The 25,163-nt window shown below is 40.4% G+C and overlaps 1 protein-coding gene across 1 annotated transcript; it reads right to left on the minus strand.

The window, feature by feature from the left end:
• TM4SF4 (transmembrane 4 L six family member 4) lies at positions 1–7,424 on the minus strand (the record flags this gene model as incomplete). Its single annotated transcript, XM_080624018.1, has 5 exons — positions 1–447; positions 3,695–3,884; positions 4,692–4,825; positions 6,906–6,995; positions 7,251–7,424. 5 exons carry the CDS (start codon positions 7,422–7,424, stop codon positions 1–3), a joined length of 1,035 nt encoding a protein of 344 aa, XP_080480144.1.
• Between the last annotated feature and the right edge of the window lie 17,739 nt (positions 7,425–25,163).

The following is a 25,163-nucleotide window of genomic DNA, read 5'->3' on the forward strand; positions in this document are numbered from 1 at the left end:
TCAGGTGGTCGCTCCCGGACCGCTGGCCCGCCCTGGCTGCGGCTCCCACCTTGTCCTCAGGAACGCGGCGGGGGGGTGAGGACGGCAGGAGCGACGTCGGCGGCAGGTAGGCGGAGACCATGGGCGAGACCCCGGCACCTCCCCGGGGCTGGGCCGAAGGCGGGAGTCGCATTCGAGGGCTCCCGCTGTTTTGTCGGATGGGGCTGCTGTGGAGGTCAGGGATGGGCCGAGGCTCAGTCTTTGCTTCCGCAGGGTCTGCCCTATGGCGTCTCTAGACCCCGCTATTGCCTGGGAGGGGGATGGGTGATCTACGGGAGGCGCCACGGGGGAAGGAGCAATGCGGAGATTCCCCGGCAGGTGAGACGTGCACACGCAAAGGCAGCGGAGACCCTCCTCTGGCGCCCTTTTTCTGCCCGTAGCAGCGTCCAAGTGTTGCCGTAAGCTTAACTAGCACAGTTAGTTGGTAGACTTTATTTCTCAGTGCCAACGAATGATATTTTTCGGTTTGGGTTGTTTGGATCCACAGGTGGAAGCAATCTGTATTTCAGTGAAGGGTCCTGCAGCAAATGAGCAGTGGCAGGTGGAGGATAATGGTGGTGCTTCTCAGGTGAAGAGGCCTATAAAAAGTCCCGTTGTATTGGCAGAGCTTTTTGTAATTTCAGTTAAACGGTGCATTCTATCCCCATGGAAGAGTAATTTGGCAAGGAAAAACTTCAGAGGTGTTTTATTTGGAGTTTCATTGATGTCCATCGCTGATACCAGTGTTCACCGTCGGGGCAAAGACCCCACTCGTATCAGTGTGGTAGAACAAGTCAGTCTCCCTATCCTTGGGCAGTAGGGATTGTTGCAGAGTTTGCTGTTGTTTGCCTTGTGGCTGATTACACCATGAGTAATGTAGAAGCCATGAAGGGTGAGCTAAAGTTGAACTGGGAGCAGGTGATGGACATTCAAGACTAGAATGATATTAGAAAACATTCTTTGCTCTTGGCTAAGCAAATATCTTTTAACTTTGTATATGTTAACTTCCTAAGTTTGGAAATGAGCCTTTAAAAAAAAGTTGCCAGTTAGATAATGCATCATTCCCGACAGGTGGTGCTGTACTGTGGTTAATGTATCATCTTGTTGCAGTCTATTGGAGACAATCAATGAAGAGAGCTCCAACTGTATACAGGTTAGCCATGCAGGGGCACCAGTTTTGTCAGGCAGAAGTTGAAATGCACGGGTTCAAAATCACGTGCACACACTCCACGTGTTGTAATCTGAGTTGTTAAATAACTTGTGTGATAAATAAGTACGTAAACTCTCAGCTGAAATGATGCCCCAGAATTGCTCTCAGCACCCAGTCAACTGGCACTGATCAGCCTGTTTTTGTGGGTGAATAACGAAGATCCAGATAACACATGCATCTCTGAGATTTTACAGAAATACTAGTATTTTTCCTTTAGGCTACTAGGATTTCTACATCTATGTAAGTGTTGATATTTGTATGCACTAAAACCAAGTGTGGTTTTCAGGTTGGTCAGGACTGCTGAGGTCAGGTTTAACTCTCAGTTCTCCCTGTTCGTAGTTTCTCTCTTGCCAACATCTTTCTGTTTGTGTCTAACACTGTATGGTCTTTATCTGTAACTTCTCTACCAGGAGTATCGCTGGCCCATTACTTCTTTCCCTGTCACAATAATCTATGATCAGTCCCACCCCTTGATTTTACTGGAAAAACACAGCAATCTCCAATTGCTGCAGAACTGACAATTGGATAAGTGTGATTCCCAGGAAGTTAAATGCTAGGGGGGAGCCACAGATATTAATCACAACTGAATAGATTTAGGAACAGTGCTGTTGGCTCTTGAAAATGCTAGATCAGCTAAGCTGCTGATTCCAGTTCATGTACGCTTGTTCAATGCATGCCAAGGTGCAAATGCAGTCCGGGCTGAGATGAAATCTGTGTGCCTTGTTTCAGTATCTACTAGATGTTAGCTCATATTAGAAAACCACAATGTACTTGGGCATCTTTTAAGCATTGACTTATGAACCACCTGTTGGTTTTGGTTTTAGGTATCATAGCTTCCTGTCTGTTATTTGTTATCCCAAGTCTCCCACAAAGATTTATGTATTCTGTTTATTAATATATCAAAATTGTACACTATGCAGCCACCCATCCCTTTGTTCAGTGATGCTGAGAAACATTCCATGTTCCCAAAGGCTTCATATAAATAAAACGAGAAAAACGTGAGATGAGGTACAGAACAGCTGCTAACCACACATGAAAGAATAGATGTAAGATAGTTGCATCAGTGGGTGGTGATATAAAGGGTGCTCTCAGATTCCCCAGCAGTGCAGTAGAACAGGTGGGAGAAACAGCTGCTTCTGAAGAGGTTGTTTTATCATTACTTTTATCATCTTGCACAATGTGTCACTGAGGCTGCTTTGCTTTTGTTAATGTACCTAAACCTAGCTATTTCACATTTTTGCATGTTGCTCACCAGCTTTTAGTGCTTCTGAATACCTTTTAAGTTCTTGAGATATCTCTAATATAGCTGCAGAGTCCATTAATACATTTTCTGAAAGCACAGGCCACACAATCATCTGAACTTGGAGATTTTTAAGAACAGGTTACACAGATGTCTTACAGAATATTTAAGTGTTGTTTGTGCTGACTTTGTGTGCAAAGGTAGGCTCCAAAGATGCCTCCTAGACCTGTTAATCTGTGACTCTTAAGTCACTGCATTGCCTTTGTTAGATGAGAACTCACAGTGAGTTACTGCCAGGAACAGGGGGATAAAAGCCCTTCATAAGTAGGAACAGATTAGTTTACTTATGGTGAATATTTCTATGTAATTAAATTACACAGGCTGCGTAGTTCCTGTATGAGAGATTCAAGATGAGGATTACAGGTCTAGAATGTATTTCAGCATGTAAACAGATGTGTGTTTCTTGTTATAGGGAGCATTTTAATCATAACGGGTTTGGAAAAGAGAAGTCCTCACTTTTCCACGTAACATAAACACACTTAAAAAAAGTTAGACTTGTGGTATTTCCATCTGATAAACCTCAAGAGAAAATAGATACAACTGCATTATAGCTGAGCTTGTACCAGCAGCATTTGGTGAACCCCAGTAGGAAAGTTGACTCAGGAAAGAAAATATTTTGCCTGAGAATATTCTCTTTTAGATAGAAACTGTTTTACAAAAATAAATGTGAATGTTAGAGTTGAATTTCACTTATTTTATTCTATGATAAAGGCTTTCAGGAAGTCTGGAAAGAGAGTCAGAGCTTCTTAAGGGGAAGTGCCCTTCATTCTCATCTTCTTAGCCAGAGATGATGCATCTGAAGGCTGCTTTACGCAATGGTTGCAAAAAGGAGCCTCCCAAGATAAAGAAGGTTGTGTACAATATTCATATTCTTTAGACGGTTCAAGATCCCTGGAATAATAAAAGCATGGAGATAATTTAGTGGTTACCATCCTTGTCACTTTCAAATGTTTTTATGATTTCTCAGTGGCTATGGAATAAACAACATAAGTATGGACTGAGATCGTATTTTCAGCACCTGGGGACATTGAGGGCTTCAGCTACACTTAAGAAAACATTGTCATGGCACTGAATGAAGGCTAGTTTTTCAGACGGTCAGCTAGTCAGGTGTGCATATAACTTATCAGTAGAAAAAAAACAGCAAAAGAAAACAGTCAGTTGCTCACCCCACAACATCCGCAACAATTGCAGTCCCCACAGATTGTTCCAAACAGGCCATTCACCACTTGGATGCCACAGAGCACTGCCTGGATCCCACTCATGATAAGCAGCAGGGAGAAGAGGGTCAGGTTCCAAGGGACAATGTTTTCAGGTGATTGACAAATGTTCCACAGTGTATGGTTAGAAAGGTAATCCCTGTGAGGGGGAAAAACAGTTATGAAGAAGATGACATGAGCTCACAGAGAGTCTGTCACAAGCTGTCCCTGTTGTGATTCAGCTGAGCCTCTGTTAGCTTTAATTAGTGCAAGAAATAATTTCCATTATTGCACTGGTGCCACATATCTAGAACATAATTTTCGTTTAGGTTCTAGGTCAATTGAAGCAATTGACTGTGGAAGACTGCATTAAAGATTCTGAGGCAGTGAGGAGTTTACTTATACTCCTTGGTCTGTTCTGCTCGCGCCTGCTCTCCTTGCTGATACATTGTACCCTGCTTTCAGTTGGACCTTTGCTGGTTTCAGCCCTCAGCAGCTGGGTTGCTAGGGGTTGCTCATGTTTACACTAGCTCTCTGAAAGTGATAAATGCATATGACAGCAAATATGTTTGAGCTGCAGAATGTGAGGAACAGACAACTTCCAAATTCCATAACCAAGATAAAATAATACATAGATACTTATTATTTGCATGCCATCAAATTTCAATATAAGATGTCACTGCTGTTCATCTAGGTGGAATTTATCCCCATATACTGCTTGTCATTCCAGGAGTAATCTAGAAAGCTGTGCATTTCCCTTTATGGGCTCCTTTGAAACTCACTAGTTTTAATAGTACTATCTATTCTTCATATCTGCTCTTGAACCTTAGTTAGTATTGCTGTGAGTTGCTGGCTCTTCCAAGAGCTTCTGTCTTGTAGACAAACGGTATAATTACAGATTTGAAAGTTAAATCATACCGCAAAATTAAAACTTGTAACTTTTCTTTTTCTGATTGTCTTGTCTTACCCGTCTTTGAAAGGATAGGTCCACTCTGTTCCAGTGTTGCATTTAGGTCCTCTGTTCAGGGCTACTGCTGACAAAATAAAGCAGTATCCAGCTCCCACAACTCCAACTGCAGCAAATATTACAGAAGAAAACATCTGATAAAGAGAAAAATCATGTTATTTTTTGTTCTCATTCAAACAGTGAAATATACCTTATTAATGTGAATGTGTATTCCCTGAATTCAGCTCTTAATGGTCCTACACTCTGAACAGCTGAAATATATTAATTCACAATTACATACCAGATGTGTAACACATACCTACACTGGCATTTAAAAGCTTTAAAACAATTGGCACCATTTGTCTGAAGGCAAAAGGAGTGGATGCTGCCACAGTAGATGGCACTCCTCTCCTTCAGACAGTGTTTGTCCAGCAGTCCTCATCTTGTTTAAGTTCTTGAGTTTCACTGAAGGGAAAGTCTTTCTCAAGACATACAAGCAAGACTGAGGTCTTGGACCACTCAAGACATTAAAGAAAATAATCTACAGTATGCTTTACAAGTTGGCTTTGGTGTCTTGGTCACAATTGTACCAAGTAATTTTAGTTTTTCTTCCTGAGTCTCCCCTTCAGGTTTCATATTGGTATACTGTATCTCCTCTCAGTTACTTGTCAGTGTTAGTTCTACTAGTGCAATTGGAATGGATTGGAAAGGACACCTTTATCTTTCTGGCTTTCCATTATGGCATTTTTATATACTGATCTGAAAATAATCTGATCTACTGATACCAGATATGATATGTAATATGATATGTACTGATATGTAAGTAAACACACTGATACATCAGAATGCAAAAACTAATGCCCTGCTTGAATTCTGAAGCACTTGTGGCCATAATAGTTTGTAGGTAGAGGTAGTGCCTTTTATTGGATCAAAGAGATACAGGTAGAGGAAAAAAAGATTACTTTTATTCAGACCTCATCACAAGACTCTTGCCTTGACTGTTGACATGCATTTTTATGTTGATATAGCTGATGGGGCTAACTTAAATAATAGCACTGTTTCTGCTAACATATGAGACCAAATTCAGTTCTCAGTCATGCTGTGGTAAGGCCACTGGGACTCTTTCAGTACAGTGTACTTAGTACTAGTGACTGCATTAATAACACCCGGTTTCTCAGTCAGCTGCATTCTCACGAGTCCTCAGTAGGGTTCTGCACCGCAGGACGTGGGTTGCTGTGTGGGCAGCACTGTGCGCGTGGCTCCGCCTACCTGCGGCAGCGGGCACCCCCGGTATAACTGTGCGCCTGGTTCAGCTGCATCGCAGGGGTGTGAGTGGCCCCCCAGCAGCAAAACATTAGTAATTTTTATAGTCCCTGAGTTATATGTGGTCTTCAAAGCTAAACTAAAATATGTTCACTTCTAACAGAACACTGATAATACAGTGTGGTGAGAGAAAGCTCCTTGTTAACCTCCTAGTGGTGATTCTTTTCTTATTTGCTTTTTCCTTCTCTTTTTTTTTTTTTTTTCCAACTGAAAGCGTGCTTGTTTGTGAAAAAGTGTAATGAGCTACTCAAGCCAAACAATTTATTTCAAAAGGACAGACTTTCCAATAACAATATATTTATTTTTAATTTAGTCTCATTTTTAAACCAAAATGCTTTAAATGTTTACTAGTATCTGAAGGTATCCATTTAAAACTTTTCACTTCTCATGTGAAAGGAAGCTATTAATTCGAAGTGGAGCCTGGTATGCTCAGCTTTAAGTAGAAGGTTGGATTAGGTGACCTCTCAGTGGTCTCTTCCAACCTGAAATTTTCTACGAACCTAATGAGGTACTTGCAGCCCAATGTGTGGGTCTGCAATGAGTTGGGAATGTAGTGTGCAACTGTCAGAATAATGTTTAAAAATGACAACAAAAAAATGTGTAAAGAGAGAACTGTCATGCTCTGCAAAACTAAGTGCAGATCTTTCAGAAATTAGTTTTGTGATAGCAACTGTAAGTATCTTGTGATAGCAAAATACACCAAGTTGTCATACCTGTGGCACAGAATCAAAGGCATAATGCAGTTTTTACAGCCTCTATTTCTACTTCCCAGCACTCAGACAAATGGCTGATTTGTGTCCTACACTCTGGTCAGCATCTGTACAGTCTCTCAATGACTGTGAGCAGAAGATACATATATTATATTGGTAATAATTTAGCTTTTACTTCTTTGCAGTGTTTCTTCTCACTTACCGCAAACCTCTTTCCACAGCCCTCATTACCACAGCATCCACAGCAATCATTATTCTTAAGGCCCAAAAATACCAAGGCAGGAAAGATCATCTAACAATAACAAAAATACAGTTTGAATTAGGATGACTTCAAGTTACATTTGCTTTGTAATATAACAGTTCTGTGGGGTTTTTATCGCTAAATTAAGCTACTTAATGCAAAACTGTTGGATGACTTATAACTTATTTATCAGAAAAGATTTTGCAGTTGTGGAACCTGCATTTGAAGTATTTAAGAAATTCAGCAATGCAAAGTCATGGTGTGGGTGGGAGGGAAAGGTGGGAATATCTGAATTTATATACTCACCAATACACCAGACCCCAAGATCCCTCCGAAGTACCAGACCTCATCTGTAATGTGCAGATTGTCGTCAGCCACTCTTCCTCCAGGGAAAAACAACAAAATGTTAGCGAGGGTACCTAGCACAGCCAGGGGGATAAGAGTGGTTCCCAGGCACTTAGCACAACGTCCTGTGCACATTGCTTTTTTAAATAAATGGTAAAGGCAGTTGAAGGCAGAGGAAAAAATCTCGCAATGTTCTTAGAACTGCTCTATAAAAAAGAGCTTCTCGGTGTACTTTACAGAATCCGGTTTCTGCTGTGTCTTTAGAGGAGCTGAGCCTGTAGAATGCTCCCTTCAGAGATGTTGCTGCAGTTGACCAGAAATGCAGCGTGCTGGTTATTTATACATTCTTGCAGCCATGATGTCAATTTTCTGAACATCCGTAAATGAAATTACATTCAATGCAGCCTCTCATTTTACTATGACAACCAATAACCTCTGTTAATATTTTACTAATATGGATGAGGCATTTCATTATCTGAGCTCAGGTCATGGGTAGATATCCTTCTTAGTTCTGGATCGTAGTTTTTACAACACACAGTACTTCTTCACAGTACTTCTTTGTAAAGACTGACATGAAAACACATAACAAATCAGCTGATGTTAAGAACCAGCTGTCTGCAATGGGAAAGTTCTAGTGAATTTTCTTTGGGAAAGTCAAGCTACTAATTTGTTATTCTGAAGCACACAATTAACAGATTTGTAATAGGTAATGAATTTTTATGGAGGCAGTGCTTTCCAGCTGGTATCTCCAGAAAGCTAATGATCAAAAGAAGTTTCAGTGGACTCACTCTTTATATTGTGTCATTTTGTATTCTCTAAGGATAATGCGTTCCCTCAAAGCCCAGCATTTCATTTGCACTCAGGCAAAATTGCCACTTAAAATTGTGCTGCATGTGGCAGACAGGCTCAGGAGCTCAAGCAGAGCCTCACTGGCTTAGCATACAACATTTTATTCAAGCAAGCACCTCTTTTAAACTAGACTCTTTAACAGGATCTTTAACAGGAACTGGATACCTTCTCTATCATATTTATACTTGGTATATTGTCCTGTTGAACTTACATTAGGATAATATTTCCCAGTAATCTTCGTTCCTAGCAAATAGTGATAGATGCAATTCCACTGCTATCCCTTTATGGACATAAGAATTCCATGTATTTTGAGATGGACAACAGTTTCCACTTTACTCAAAGGATAAAGCTCAGGAAATTCTCATTCAAATTTGAAACAAGCTTTTAAAGGTGTTTGAGTGTTTGTTTTAATCCATATAGTGGATCTCTGTTGAATCTTCAAAGACAGGCAGCCCAGAAATATCTAAAATTTTACTTTGTACAAGTACAAAATCTTATGAAGTTCATGATAATGAACTGTTCAAAGCTGTATTGAACTGCCCAGAGCTATGGCTTCGGGTTAGGTGGCAGTGCTGAATAAGCTGGTTTTCACAGCCACCATCCTTACAGAAATGATGCTGAAAGAAATCCAAGTCACTGTTCATCTAGACTAATTCCCTAATCTGGTTCATCACAAGCCACACCAGCAATTGCACAAATGCAGGGAAGCGGGGAGAGCAGGGACAAGGATGCCCTGAGCCACCACTGATGCTCAAGAACCAGAGCGTGGGCCTCTCAGCTTTAGGCTTCTTTGCAGAAACAGAATGATATATAGCAGTTTTATTAGACCAGAGGGTCAAACCTAATGTTTCTAGGTGAGTATCTTTTTAAGGTAACAGTAATAATACTAGAAATCCTATTTAATTATGTATGCAATTCTTGTAGTTGTGAGGTGCAATTGGAAAGGTTGTCAGCTTGTGAGAGGGCTCTCCAATACCTTTTTTCCTGAAGGTGCCAATAGGATTGAACACAGACAGGTACTCTCTCTGACAAATAGTGTATTTTGGGGTTCTAATGTAAAATATGCATCAAATGTAAAGAAAATTAATTACTGTTAGCTTAGATGTGGCGCTGGGTATAGTCCTGTTATTTTCAGTAGCTAAATTCTGTCTAACTTCAGGCAGAAAGGATAATGGTCTTGGTTTTTTGATAAAAAGATGAAACTATGAAGCCTATTTCATGTCAGGCGTAAGACATGATTTTTGAGCTTCATGTTTGCTTCAGGGAGCCTGCTCTCAGCCTAAGGAAATTATCACAGTACTGTGTAATCTTTGCAGGTAAAAAAATTAGCTCGCTTATTTACTATGTACTCACTTGGCCTTAAGTAGAGCAATTTCTCTAAAGAAATCTTACTTTTTCCAAAGTGTTCTTCTCTAGATACTAGGGATTAACTCGGCAAATGTTAAAGGCTGTCAGGTTCTTTGATGGGTTAGCTGGTAATCACATCTTTCTGATGTGTCTATTATCACTTTAATTGAAATAAGTATTCACATAGATCAAGTGAAGTAAGAAATACTAATAGTTTTTATTATTAAGAATTTATGGAACTCCCAAATACCAGTCACTAAAACAGTTTTTAATGGCTTGGGGAGTAAAAATGGTGCTTCAATTACAGAAAGACTACTAAGGAAAAATAACACTGTGATTCAGATGCCTGTGCAATATATGCCAACTTCTGTATTAAGGAGTCTCTCTGGAGTATGTATCTCAGAACAAGGCTGAAAGAAAATACTGTGTTGCCAGAAGCAGAAAGTAAATCTGGGCTGAGGTGACTGAGGTTAAATTATATAAAAGCAATAGAACAAATTTTTTTTGTGATGATACTGAATTTTTAAAATGAGACCCAGATGATCATAAAAAAGAAAGGGGATGAAAAGCCAGCGTGGCTGCCCAGCCATATTGCTGATGTCTCCAAATTGTCTCTGCTTGGAGACGTTGAGTTGATGAGACTTACTCACCAAAATGGTAAGTGCAGCCAAGTCTCACAAGTTACCTTTATCTAACCTTGTATGGGTATGAATTCTTAGGAACAGTATTTTGATGTAATTTGTGAATTACTTAAGATGGATGGAAATAGGCATGCTTGGTCTGAAGTATCCAAGCTATCGAGACTGAGTGAAAATATAGGTGATGGATCTGGATTATTTGGCCTCTGTTACCAGGAAGCCATGCTTTACAACAGTCCAATAACTATATCTAGCTTCTCTTCCTGTTTCATACTCCATAGAAGACTCTGCTTCCATATGCTGGAAAGCCTGCTGAAAAGATACAGGTAGTCAGTAAATACCCTGTCTTCTTTGGCCTCACTATCTTAAGAAAATCTTGGTGATGCTCGTAAGCCATTCTTAGAAGGTACCATACTCTGCATGACTTGTGAGCCTCAAGGTTAGTCAGACTGCAACAGCATCACACAGGGTCACTGTTACTGATTCTGTTCTCTGATAACTCTGAAAACCATTATGATGAGGTGACAGTATGTGCATTGCTCAAAAGATGCAGAAACTGAGGGGTGAGATAGGAAAAAAAGATGTATCTAAATTAGACGTGAGCATTTGGAGGTTACCCCTTTTTACTTGGTTTGGGATTTTAAGTCTTAAATTACAAAACACCAAAGCAGAAATCTAAGACATTGAAAAAGCCTGGGAGGTGGAATAATATTCGTAAAAATAAGTGAAGCACCAGGACTTACACTGCAGTAAGTCCTAGAATCACTAGAACTGCAGAATGCTGAAATCAGCTCTTTGTCCTTTTAAAATGGGGTGGGAGGAAGCAGGGAAACAGACACAGATGGACAGAATAGTAATGGGATCAGATCCATCTCTTTTCCACCCAAGCTATCTATAACTACACCACTGATTTCAGTAGAAATAGATCAGATTCACATAGGGATGTATTTCACATCAGAATATATCAAATCTATGTTTCAGTTCTATTCAGTTTATTACATACAGATTAGATGGCACATTTATAAAAACAACAAATCAAACTCTCCAGAACTGCTCTTAGGAAATTTTTCTGTCATATAGATAGGAATTTATTTACTCTTGTAGTCAGCATGTCCTCTTCTGTGATCTGCCTGCTGCGCACTGACTTTGTACAGTAGCATTGCTTGAAAAGACCAGAAATTTGAAATTTGAAAAGACCAGAATTGCATGAAAGACCTTTTGTGAATCACATACAACAATGAGAAGTGAACATTTTATTGGTCATTCAGCTACACATGTATGACATGCCCATGTCGTTCATTCACCTACAGCATGTGGAGTTTTCCAGATGAACTTTCTGAAAGATCTTGTGCCTAAGAGTGGTGCTAGCAGGTGTATAAGATTTGCAGCTAAGCTCAGTTCAGGGGCACTACCTCTAACTTGGCATTCTGCCTTTAACAAGAACCTGAATCAAAGGTATTGTGGCAACCTTCTGTTGGATACATACATATTAGAAAATAAAGGCAGTTGGGTTTGGTTGCAGGGGTTTTTTATTATTAACTAGTTGATAAGTTAATTCTGTTCAATTACATATTCACGGTCCAAATTCTTTCATGTCATCAGACGCTTGCATAATTGAAACAGTAGATAAACCAGTGGATCTAAAGATGAGGCATCGTAGACTGATAAAGATGCATGTCCACAAATCTGGAAGAGTTTTTGGATTGCACAATAATGAGAAGCACCAGTCTATTGGCTTTAGGCTGTATAAACACAGGTGGAATAAATTAGCCTGTTTAACATATTTGAGGTTAAAAAGTTGATTTTATATATATTCTGTGATTTCTGGGAACTCTGCTATATGGTAAAAGGCTGTTTGCAGGAAAGAATGGATTAGAAATGCTCTTAATTTTTAATAGCCCTGTTCACTGAAACATTAAGTCGTATGATGAAGATTAATGAAAACTTGAATGTATCTTCCATGGATTGTATTTTGAAATTGTGTCATATGCCACATTTTGGGATAATACACTGCCAAAATAATCATACGTATTGTTTTGAGTATTAAGAAGACCAGAGGATGGTTCTTTGGTGAGGATCACTTCTAGGAACAAAGATGCCTGTAGTGCTGATGTCTGTAGTGCTAAGCAAACTCATGATTCCTTAGAAAATCACACTAGTTTACCTTGTAAAAAGAGCTGTGTTCAGATATTTAGTAAGACAAATTTTGAGTGGCTTCTCAAGTTTGCAACATGGATGAAGTCCACAGGTTCTTGGTGCAGATCCAGCAGGACAGTCTGGATGATGGCGGTAATAGTTCCCAGTGGAGTTGAAGATCTCTGTTAAGCACAGAGCAGTCAGTGCTATGAGCGCAGGTGGCTTTAGGAGGAGCTAGTAACTGATGATTAATTGAACAGTTTCTGGGAGTTGCACTGCATTGAGTTTTCTTGGGTCATTGTGATTCCTTTTTCAGCCATCTTGCAAGGCTGTGAACAATGTAAGCTGTTTAGCCTGTGTTCACAAAGCATTGCCCTTTACCTCCCACTCTGCTGAGCCACAGCAATTGCCTCGGGAGGTTCTGGGAGGTGCCTGCTGCAAACCCTGTGCTTCTTTGGCCTGTGTCGTATACAACCTGGGAGCTGAATGCACCTGACCTCCTCCTCGTGGAACAGATGCTTTGGCCCCAGCTGTTAGCTGGGCCCCTAAAGGAGAGGACCGTCTGGTCCTATGAGTGTAAAAGCAATGTGCTTTTACACATGACCACTGAGAGTATTTTGAAAGGTTCATAAATATGATGTTTCAGTCCAAGAAGGACAGCTATTGCGCAACAGAAAAGCAGGCGGAGAAACAAATTAAGAAGTCTTGATTGATAGCACAGTCTACACGTGGTGTTCAGTAGGATGTCAGGCCAATGTAAGCAGTTTTCATGGCTTTCTACAGCCTGCTATTGCTTCTGTGGCAAGGATTCATAACTTGAAAACTCTCCATACTTTACCTGGTATGTTAAATAGACTTTCATGACATTCCCAGTGGATAGAGAGCATGTGTAATCTGTCTCCTAGTTATAGCATAGTGACAGGAACAGGCACAGGGAAAATATTTCCTGTAGCTGGTACATAAATCTTGTTTTTTCCCCCCTTTTCTGTCTGATTGTCAGAATGTGGCTATTTTGCAGTTGTGAATCTTGGCTTGCAATAAGGGGAAAAGGTTTAAATGGTATTGCATTCAGCAACCTGCCATCCTGCATTACTGCAAGTGACTCAAAGCAGATGCTTCTACCAGGCTCTTGCCAGGCTTTCAAGCTGAGCTTCACAACAGTCCTGCACTCGCCAGCTTTGTCAGTACCGCAGAAAACTAGCCAGACTCCTTTCTTCAACTATATTATTATTTATGCATGGCCTTATTAAACTACTGACAACCTTTAGGTGAGAGTTTAAGTTACACTTACTTGTCAGCAGGAATGGCTTAAGAGGAGGTCACAGTCAGCCTGAGCTGGAAAACAAAACTGAGATTGGCTCAAGTCTTTTTCCAGGGAAAAACTGAGTGACTCGAACCCCTTTGAGAGAAACTGGGTGTGCTTCCCTTCCATTCTAGTCCACATTTTCCAGCTCTGGCCATCTGTCTGGGAGGGGAGGAGGACCAGTGAGACCATTGTCAAGCATTAGCCACAACTGCTTGTCCTGGAATAAATACTCTGTTGTGGAGGCTGTGAAGGCTGGTAACTGGGGTGGAGACAGTCTTTGAATGTTGTGTCATGCTGTCCTGTGCAACAGTGTTTTCCTAGCAGTTGTGGAGTCGCAATGGAAGGCACTTCTTTCTGGAATGCTGTTAGAGGGTGTTTCCTCACCTCACCTCCTGAATCACACAGAGTCTTTGCAGAGAAAGGTGAAACAACGTATTTTCCTATGGAAAATTGACAGTAATTGGAAGGCTCCTCAGACAGTTTTGGTAGTTTCAGTAGGATATATCAGTGATGATACCAGTTTTTTGCCTGGTCTCTAAAGACACAGGCAGTGATCTGAAAACTACGTGGAGACTGAGAGGACACAGATAGTTTGAAATACAAAGGATAAATATAAATACAGCTACATGCCCTGTGGCTGTATATAAACCTGCAGAGTGCATGGGAGTTGGTAGCTGTTAGCTGGTAAGTGATAAAGTTCAATAATTGGAAGCAGTGATCTTGAAACAGAACCAGATATAGCATTGGTGGTAACCTGAGAAGTAGAGTAAATTATCTTGGGTGCAGCATACACTATTTAACCATCCTTTTCTCAGTACCTGGGCTAGTCCCCTGAGATACCACCAGTACTATTGTCACAAGAAGTTTCTTTTTTTTGTTGCCATGGATTTCTTGCTAATCTTGATAATCAGATTTAGATTTTGTTTGGACAGGTGAATGTTACTTAACATATATTTTGATGTATCTATTAATTTTTAATTGCAGATGGGTGTGTTTTGGTCAGTTCTTGTCTCAACGACTGTACTAATTAGACAGTTATGACCCAAGGCCATGAGTTCTTGCAGTTATGATTTGTGTAGCTGCTTCCATATTCTAAATGTAGTTTGAATATCTTGAGCTTCATAAGCTTCTGTGAGAAGTATTGATCCTGACTCCAATTAAGCCAGGGAGGATTTTGCTACGAATTTATGGGTAGGATTGGATTTACAGTAGCATAGATGAAACCAAGTCTGTTCAAGACTCTGCTGCAAGTAAATTTGTGTGTATGTGTGTTTATATATATTTCCTATATATGGTGACATACTGATCTCAAGCAAAAAAATACAGAAGGAATTTCCTGCATAAAATCATTCTGAGCACACTTAATGTGGTGTTGTATTTGATTTTGTGTTGTGCCGTTGTATTGAGGACTAGAGAGAGACTGGTAAGCTGTGTATCAAGTTCCCTTTATTTGAAAAGAGAACAAAGAAGAATGAGTTGAAAAATGTCTCCCTTCATGTTATCCCAATCTTCAGTGCAATGGAGGATCACAATAGTACAAGCTATCCTCTGGAGAACACAGGAAAGCCCCCCAACTTTGATACCGGTGTAGTGAGCACAGGTAGACATACAGGGAGGACAGACCCCCTTCCTCTTTGGTAGTGACTCAGAGGGGCCACACCTTCTCTGTGGAATGCATGAATATGGAATACATATCAGTGGGATGCTAGGAGAGGAGCGCTGCGTAAATGAGTCTGTGCACATGCAAAGTAAAAGCTATCATCAACCTTTTGACACAGGAGAAATTAATTCCTTTTTGTGTTCACAGACTTCTCTGTCAAACCAGGAGGCTAGCTGTGTGGTGAGGCATGTGAAAGCAGCAAAGGGAAAAACGTCTAAGAGAAAACTCAGTACTGTGGGCTTCCCTTGTGACAGTGTTTTCCTGTCCCAGCCCCAGCTGCCAGACTTCTCCCTGGTCTCTGAGTGTGGGCTGGAAAAAATGCACAGTTCTCCTAGTATCTTGTTTGACCTTTGTTCTCTTCCTGACGTTTCTGTTCAGATAAGAGCTTGTGACAGATGTAGTTTGGCCTAGGTGATATTTTAAGTTGCACATAGACTGTGAATACAGAAAAGTGAAGTATGGTGGTTAACAGTATTTAAGAGAAGTGGGCTGGAAGGCATGTTAGACCTAAAGCCTTTGCCTCGGGCTACTGCCCTCAGGGTCACCGGACTTGTCAGGGCTGGCTGGAGATTGCTTCTGTCTTTACTGGGATGCAAACATCAAGTGGTGGGTGCATGATCTTAAGAGAAGGTAGGTTCCAGAGATAAGGCCTGGGCGTTCTTATCCCTTGCTAGATACCAGTGCAATTGGAAGGAAAAACCTTCTGTGAATTCATTAACTCATTCATGTAGGAACAAACTGTGGCCTGAGTGGCCCCAAACAGGAAGCAGGAATAATGCTGAAGATTTCTGTGGAGTTGCTTTGCTTTTACCCTGGAAAAGAATGCCCGTCTCTCTTTCTCATCTTTCTTTCTAGACATGGAGGAGATGAGCACAAGGGAGAACTAGCTCTTAATTTCTGTTGCTTGTGTTGCTGCTAACAACATTCCCTGTATGCTAACTCTTCAACACCATGTGGGCTCCTGTGGTAGTGAGGAGATGTGAGCTGCACATTGGTTGAACTGAGTATCTCTCTCCAGTTGCATCCCTGCTGCTTGGCTTCATATCCTCAGTTTGTGTTGTCCAGCTGCGTTGTTCACATGCTCCACAGAAGTGACACAGTTTTGGCCCACTGGCTTTTTTGTTCTCCCACCCATCTTGCTGTAAGGGATGTGTCTGAGTTAAAATCACCTTTGCTCTAAAATCCCATATGTGGAAATGGTTCATGTGTCACAGAGGAAAATAATGGACCCTGGTTTGCAGGAAATAATATTAATCTTATAATATTGATACTTGGAATATCTGGATGGTATAGGTAACTCCAGTTTTACTTCCAGGTCACCTGTGTGAAATGACAGATCATTACAGATCATAAATTGGTGATTGTGTAGGGAGGCAGACAGACGAGAGACTGGAAGGAAGGCTGTCTTCCCTGTGGAACTGGGTCATTCTTATCTCACATTTTGGATCAAATTTGGAGGACTGTTACAATTTTGAATTTGATCAAATTTAAGAGCTGCAATGGATCACATCTTCCAAGATGTATATCTCATGTACTTAGATGTGATTCTGTACAGCTTTTGATTGACAATAAGAATGCTATTATGTACTGCATTCATTTTAATCCATCTGGTGTGAGACTGGGATGCTTAATGCCTCATGTTTATCTCAGTCATAACTGCAAACATGCTTCCATCTAGCTGGTCCATCTCCTGTGCTGATTTTACTGGGAACGTTGGTTAAGAATGGGGTCAGAGTCCATGTTTACACTTCATTTCCTCTTCAGTTATTTGTTTATCTATTCTCTGCTTGAATTCTGTTCAGAAGAGAGATTTTCATGACTGAAGAGTATTTTTTTTTTCCATGCTGAGCTCTGATGATAACAAGAATCAAGAAGTTCTAAAGGAAGCAGCAAGTTGGGTTTTTAGCTTTCTGATGTCTAGAACTCTCAACTGTGACATTTGAGTTGGGTTGGTTGGTGTTTTGTGTTGGTTTTGGGGGTTTTTTGCCCTTCCCCCACAAAAAAAAAAAAGTAAAACTGGTAGGTTTTAGTTATATGTTAAGGATCTAGTTACATACCGTGTATGTATGCGTGGTTCCCACTGACTTCCGCGGGAAGCCTTGCTGGAAAAGTAAATGCAGAATTGAGTTATCTTACCAAAATCTTTCTTAATCCACAATTAAGACAGTGCGTTATTTTGCCCAGCGTGTCTCAGATTGCTGGTGGCTTGATCTTGCAGTTTCTGTGTTTCTTGTTGCCAGCATGAGGCTCCATAGGTTCTTGGAGTGCTCGTCCTTGTGGGCAACATGTGATTACGTGTTAGTGGCCTTACCTGCCGTGGATTTATTCCCTATCCACTATGTTGTAGTGGAGAGCAAAATCTGTGCAGTTTGCCTTTCCGCTGTTGGAATTGTTCATTGATTAACAACTAACTTAAAAAATGAGACAGCTCATGCAATAGTAAGTCTAGTTTCTCACCAGTTCTGTGAAAGTTTGTATTCTTTTTATGAACCAGTTGAAAATGTATAAAATATGAGCTGTTTTGTGAATTGTATGCTGTTTGTTTACAGCCCTATGCTATCCAAAGAGAAGCCCATGGAGGCAAGGACATGACATGCTATTTCTTTTATCAGACTATTACTACTGTTTGTTTGGATTTTTTTTTTTTAGCTTGAATTTCTTTGCTAGAGTTTTGGAGGGAGGACAGGACAGCCCCTAACACTTTCTTCCAATCTCTTTGCCCCTTCAGTTCTTCCTTTGCTTTGCAGCTTTGAGAAACTTACCCTGTGCCTGTTTTCAGAGCATTCACATGAGAGGTGGTGCTTTTTTCATACTCCTCTCTCACTCTCCACCAAATTACCTTGTAATCATGAAATTTGCATTAGGTACAGCAGCAAATTGGTTGCTCTGTAAATAAACATCCAGATGGTCTGGTTTGTATTACATAGTGTTTGTGGCTGGTAATTATTGATACATTGTTAGCAAGTTTGCCAGGCCAAGGGGTGGAATTATACGGCATCCATTTCAAATGATTCTTGACACTGAAAATCTTGCCTATGGGTATGGTCTGTCTCTCCTTATAGCATAGTTCTTGTCATTGTCATTATGTGATAGCCATTTAGGCAGGACTTTGTTGCTGAATTATTACTAAACAAAAGGATATTCTTGCTATTCCTTCATTTAGTTACACCTTTTTTTCTTGCAGACAAAGTTTTCCCAACCTAAAAACAAGTTAGTTACTCCCTCATTGAAAGCCCATGCGTTTTCAGGTATAGTGTGCTAGTATCCTGCCAACAGCGGAGTTGAATTTTTAAACTGTTTCACAGATGTGTCCTTTATTATACTCTATGCTTTAAAGTTTATTTCCTGAGATTTCACATGGACCATTTCTTTTTGTCAACATAGTTATTGAAAACATTCAATATATATTTTTGTAGAAGAATTTGACAGTCTATATTTCAGAAGTTAAAGCAAATTTTAAATATATTCTAAATGAGGGTTTTTTTGCTTAAAAACAAGCAAGACAAATCTTCATTGTTTTTTTCAGGAATAAGTTACATTCAGTTTTATAGATGGACACAAATCGTGAATTCCTTTTCACCGCTTCAGTTTGAACCCTGTCCTGAAGTATAAAAAGTGGTGCAAGACTGTGCTGATGCAGTTCTCACTAAAGCATGGAATATACAAGAAGTGGAGAGCAGCTGTATTTTTCTTATTGTGTCATTGAAATGATAGCAATTACATTTAATGAGAGGAGAAATGGTTTTATCATAAATAGGTTAATTAATGGAAGTTTTGCAGTAGTCTCTGTTAAATTGGTTTTATTTCCATGGCAACTCTTTCTGCTTCCTGGATAACTTCATTTCAGTAAATGTAAGACTGAAATGAGTGGAAGATAGGCCTTTCTGTGTAGTAATAAATGAGCAACTACAATAAATTTCCATATCATGAGCAGATAAATATAGACACTTAACCTTGTTGTGTAGGGAATGTAATGTTACAGGTTGCTGAGAACCAAATGTCAGCAGAAATAAATAGGTAATTGAGAGTGAGAGCCTATTGATAGTGCTAGTTCATCCATGCTAAAAGCACATACAGGATCTCAGCTGTAGGAAACATAATGCATTGCTTTTTTTGTGTGGGTTTTTTTTTTTTTCTCTTTGCCGTGAAATTTTATTGTGTTTACCAGTGTGACTAGAGCTGGGTAACTGTTAATCTATTCTATGAAAAACCTTCTTACTCCTGCTTCAATTTTTAGGTTGGCTACCATGCAATTAGAAGGCTCAGAGAGAAGTTTACCAAGACACTGTTTATTTCAGAGATAGATCATGTATGGGTTTAGAGGTTTGTTTTGTTTTTCTGAAGGCATGGAAGTAATCCAGTTTGAATGCAAAAGTCAGGGTTGTTCCATAAAACTGTAAGAACTGCAAGCTCATGGGTGGTTACAAAACTTTTTTTTTTCTTCAGACAGCAAAATTAAATTCTGATCTTTTTCACGTCTTTCCTCCCAAAACTCTATAATCTGGCATCTTACAATAATTTATGTGCTTAGACTTGGTTTGTTAAACTTATTTTTTGTAAATGGTTGAAACTGTGGTCAGAGTTGACTCACCTTGAGTAGATTAGTTATCGCTTGTGTTAATATTTAATGGTATGGTACCAGGCTGTACCCTGTTACTTTCAGAACACTCCCATATTGTTTGGAGAGATAACGCATCTCCTGCCTTAATACCAGGTATCTGACTGCGTGGCCTCAAAGGCCTGGTGCTTCTTTGTGTAAAAGCTGTGATGGATCCTAGCACTGCAAACATTAAGGTTCTGAGAGTGATTAGAAATATTAGAAATAAATTAGATTGGGGAAAAAATATATAAATTAGAAATTATTCTAGTTTGTTATCTGAATCACATTGTGAAAAAATATGCAGACCTTCTTGAAGCTGGCCTGAGGTCAAGGGACTGTAGCAGCCCTTAGATTTAGTATTCAACTTCTTTTCATGTCTGTCCTTTAAGCTGTCTTCTTCCTATATCTCCTTCTGCCATGAGTTCCTGAGATTAGCTGTGCCTCTGAGATGGGCTGCTTTCTGCTGTGCTTCCCACCCCTGGTCAATGCACTGCACCACCTGTCATTTCCCTGGTCATCACCAATGTCCATGCTTGCTCTACACACCATAATCTTCCTGTGAGCAAGGGATACTAATAAGGGAAATACTTAAGAAGGCACCTCTGTGCTGCAGAAGCAGGGATCTAAAAAAAACCACCACAATAATTTATGGACTCTTACCCTCTTTGGCAGTTAGCTAAGCTTCTTTGATTTCTCTCCCTTCTCCCTTTGTTGTGTTTTTAATACTTCGCCAAGAGGACAGAAAATGCTTTTCCTGTCAAAAGCAGCCATGACTGCTTCCCTCTGTTGTCACTCGGTGCTGTTGGTCTCCAGGGGCTGACGCTTCCTTGGCCCAGGCAGCAGAGCTCAGATCCCTCACTGTGGCTGAGAATGCACTTGTCAGCTGGCTTGTGTCTACCTGGGCTTCCACCACCGTGGAGAGGAGGAGGCATGGCAGTGGCTTGTTGGCAGCAATGCTCATTTGTCTGTGCAGGGGATCAAGGGACTGACCTGGCTGAAAACCAGTTGTTTGTTTCCTGTTTTTTAATTTCCACCACTGGGCTAGTTTTCATCCACATTAGTCCAAGCAAGGCCACAGTATTAGGGAAGAAGCAGGAATATATAGCTGCAAGTAGAGAACAGGACTGAATCTCCAGTGGCAATTTGCTGTTAAATCAGTTTAAGTCAACTGTTAACTTGTACCTTTAGACTGTGAAGCTAAATGTTGTGGTATTTGGTCTCTTCATTCAGTACAATCATATTATGACTTAGTCAGTAACAGTAAAGTTTTATGAATGGCTGGTTTTGTTAAGATAACTTTTTCCAATCATGTTCACTTAGTCTCTGTGAGTTTAAGATAAAACAAGGCAATGCTGGCTGCAGTTTGTTCCGCACAGGAGGTCTGAATCTGGCCTGATTAACAAGATGCTTTGTCAGGAGGTTGTTGCTTGACCTTGGTGGAATTTAGTTCTTTTAAAATGAGCATGAGTAAGAGCTAGGTGGAGTTTGAGCTAGGGAGAGCTAGTAAGACTTAGGGAGTTTGCTATTGTCCTGTGCGTGGCTGGGGACTATAGTGGTGTGCTGAGGTGCTTTTGCTTATAAGAAAATACCCTGGGCACATTTATTGTAAATTATTCCCACTGCTATTGTGGAAGGTGGTAGAAAAACCCAGTGCTTGTGCTGATGTTGGAAATATGTAAGTTGTGGTGTTCTCAAGATGCTCTTCCTGTCTCTCTACTGTTCTGAATGTCCCTGTATGCTGTGCAGTGTGCCTGGAGTAAAAATCCACGAGCAGGCCTCTTTGCCTGTCCTCTTGCTCAGCAGGTAGGCAATTGCAGACCAAGTGAGGCCAAGGCAGGCTTTTTCCTTTGTTCTTGCCAAAGGAATGGCAGTGCGTGGCTGGCTACCCTGGAAGTGTGCTTCCCCAAAATGCTGTCTGATGTTCCCTGCCCTGGGTAGGGACAGGCTCAAGCCATGGTTCAGGTGGGTCATACTTCAGCTTGTAGTCAAGGTTGCTCATGGTTAAAATAGGTATCTGCATTGGGTTTAACAAAATTTGTATGAAATGTGAGTACTGCAGTGGGATCTCCAGCCTTGGTTTGCCTATTGTAGAGTTATCTTTTTGTTACAATGCTTTTTGTGGTATCTCCCTCTGTTTTTCCTTTCGGCCTACTGGCAGTCTGGGGGTGATTTTAGAAAGCGAGAATGGCCTTAAATATGTTGTACTAAGGATTTCTTTTAATATTTTCACATTCAATGTATGTGAATTGATTTTACTGCTGTATGTTTATTAACTTGTTAGTAGCAAATCCTTGTATCATTTAAAGCAGCTGGGAATAACTTTTCAAATGTAACCCATTATCTTGCTCTTTGTTGGGCAGGGATTAAAATATTTTTTAAATGGTGCATATATTTCAAGACCTCAGTAAACCTGATAGCTTGTTGGTAGCAAAGTAGGTTCTTTTAGATCATCACCAGTATGTCTCAGAATACCATGCCAGGTTGTGCCTAACTGAGCTCACAGGGGTTTCTTCTCAGCTCCTCTGTCATTACTGTATGACCTTGTGCAAGTGCTTCAGCTGCTGTCACACCCTCGCCTTTTTGAGTAGAAGTATTGTATACTCTTGCAACATAATTATCTATAATAACTCAAAGCTACCTGACCACCTACACGAAGTCCCATCTTAATACAATCAACAGAATGTTCAAGGCTGAAAGGGACTATCAGGTGTTATCTAGTCCAACCCTCTGCTCAGGCAGGGTAACCTAGAACACATTGCTCAGGATTGTGTTCAGATGGCTCTTGAATATCTCCAGGGAAGGAGACTCCCCAACCTCTCTGGGCAAACCTATTCCAGTGCTCAGTCACTGTCCCAGGAAGGAAGTTCTTCATGTTCAGGTGGAACTTCCTGTGTTTTAGTTTATGCCTGTTGCTTCTTGTCCCGTCACCTGCAGCACCAAGAAGAGCCTTGACACGCTCCCTTCAGAGGAGCTTTAATGAGGTCTTTATACCTAGCTTCATCTTTGTATTCTGCTGTTTCTACTGACTTACCAAGCTCTTTAACTAGAGTATAGAACTCATCCTGTAAATTTGACAACAACATTAAAGTGTGCTAAGCCATTTTGTATGTGCCTGTATGTGGGATAAAATTGTCATTTCTCCAGAATTCAAGAGCAGGAGGAGCTCTGGTTAAGATCTCCTCTGGTTGCATACTTCTTTCATCTTCTGCTCACAAGCTCAGAACCATGTTCATGCTTGCAGGTAGACCTGGGTGCTCCTAGGCACAGCAGATTTGCACTTTGTCAAAACTCCTGCATTTTAATGTCATGATTTTCTTAGGTATTTATCTGTCTTTAAATGGTAGTCACTGATTTTTATAGTGTTTTAATAAAACCTTCAACTAAATAAAATCCTTTCATTCCTTCTTTGTAACTGGCTACTATTTAATGCTGCCAAACTTGGATTTCTAAAACTAGTCACCTATAATTTCTATTTGGGCAACAGAATAAGTGACCTAAATTTCAAGGCGCTGAATATCCCAGTACTGTAATTGAAATCTTTGGGGCTTAGTATGGTAACTGCAACCAATTTTCAGTATGAACAGCAATTGAAGTAGTTGTGTGTTTTTCAAGAAACACTTGTAGCCCTTATGAAGAAATCTTTCATCCCCACTACCTCTGCAGTTAGTTATGTTGGTATCTTCTTGGTACTTAGGCTGGCTCTGTGTTCCTTCAGTGATTCTGTGCAGTCACTATGTTACGCTGTTCACACAGGGAGAAGCTGCAAGCAGCTCATCTGAGAAAGCCTACAACTCTTCAGGATAAGCTCAAGTGATGACTATCTGTTTGAAGCTGTAACTTGCCAGATGACGTTGCGTACTTGCAGTGACTTTTACATTGTGGAGGCCACAGAATTCAGCTGAGGGATTTGTGTGGTTGTTCAGCCATGTTATGCTGAAAGCAGTCACTAGAAGTGCACTGAGATTTTGTTTATAGAGTGCTGACAGATGTCTTCAGAACTGTTGTTAGTCTGTAAAAAGTAAAAAATATGGGAGATTTAAGACAAAGACTTTTTAAAAAAGTGATCTCTATTTACTTGACTGTCCCAATCATTATCCCTGATAACATGCATTTCTGTCATGTACGTATCAATTGTTACAATGTAATAACAATATGGAAAACAAGCAAACAAAACCAAAACAAACTCACAAAAACATCCCAACAAAATAAGACAATACAATGTTTAGTTCTATATAAAGTTCTGGGGCATATGATACAAAGGATTTGCTCCCAGGTTTTTTCAGTTGGAGTGCTTCTACTCAGAATGCATAGATATGATCATATGTATACGTATACCTCTATTATGCATAAGAAAGCAAAGTTACCTTTTTAATTTCTTGCTGATTAGATATTTCAGCTTTGCCTAATTATACTTCCCAATATTCCTCATGCTTCTGAAAACTTGTGTAGTTCTGTTTTATACTGAGGCTATATAACATCATACTTGGGTTGCAGAATGCGTGAGAAAAAGGAAGGTTTTTCTTCTTGCCATGGAAGAAGTTACTGCTTCCTTTGTCTCAGCCAGTAGGTCAGCATACTCTGCACACTCACCTGTTAGGCACACTATCCTGCAATGCCATAACGCTTCTTACTCCCAGGAGCAAGCATTCCTTCTAATCTAGGGCTTACAGGAAAAAGTTATTAGTCATTCATTGAGTGGCACACCCATTGCCTATTGAGAAATATTTTTAGAAAGAAACAGAAGTCCACAGCATGGATCACAGAGACTGTTTTGAAATACCTGGCTGTGTGCACACCCCTGCCTCTAGCCTTTACCTGAGGAAACTTTTAAATTACATTAGTGTGAGTTGTGTCCAAGTTGAGCAACACAGGACAGACTCTTAGGACTCATGGGCTATCTGTCAGGCTAGCGAATTTCCTATTTTCAAAGCAGGAAAATCCATGTGCTGAGTAATACCGAAACCAAAACATCCAGATACATAGTAGCTTTGGAAGTAGACATAAAACTTTACAAGATTTTTATAGACTTAGCAAGATAATTTGGGTTAGCTCAGTGTTAAAGGAGGTATTTGCTTTAATGCTCAGCAGGCATGTGTGTCTGGCATCTGAAACGTTGGATACATTTGTATATGTGTTCTGTAGAGCCAGCATTGTGTCTTGCCAGGATGATGTATGCTAAAAGAGGAATGGGAAGTGCTTGATCTGTCTTGACATGGTCAATGGCTAGACCTGCAAAGGTGCGTAAGAACTGGCACTGACTTCCAACAGGTTTTGGGATAGCTGTGCTGGAGCTAGTGCTGCCTTGCAGCAGAGGGAGAGGGAATTCCTCCTGTAGGGA

The sequence above is a fragment of the Psittacula echo genome (assembly GCF_963264785.1).
Source record: "Psittacula echo genome assembly, chromosome: 7".
Taxonomy (NCBI): domain Eukaryota; kingdom Metazoa; phylum Chordata; class Aves; order Psittaciformes; family Psittacidae; genus Psittacula; species Psittacula echo.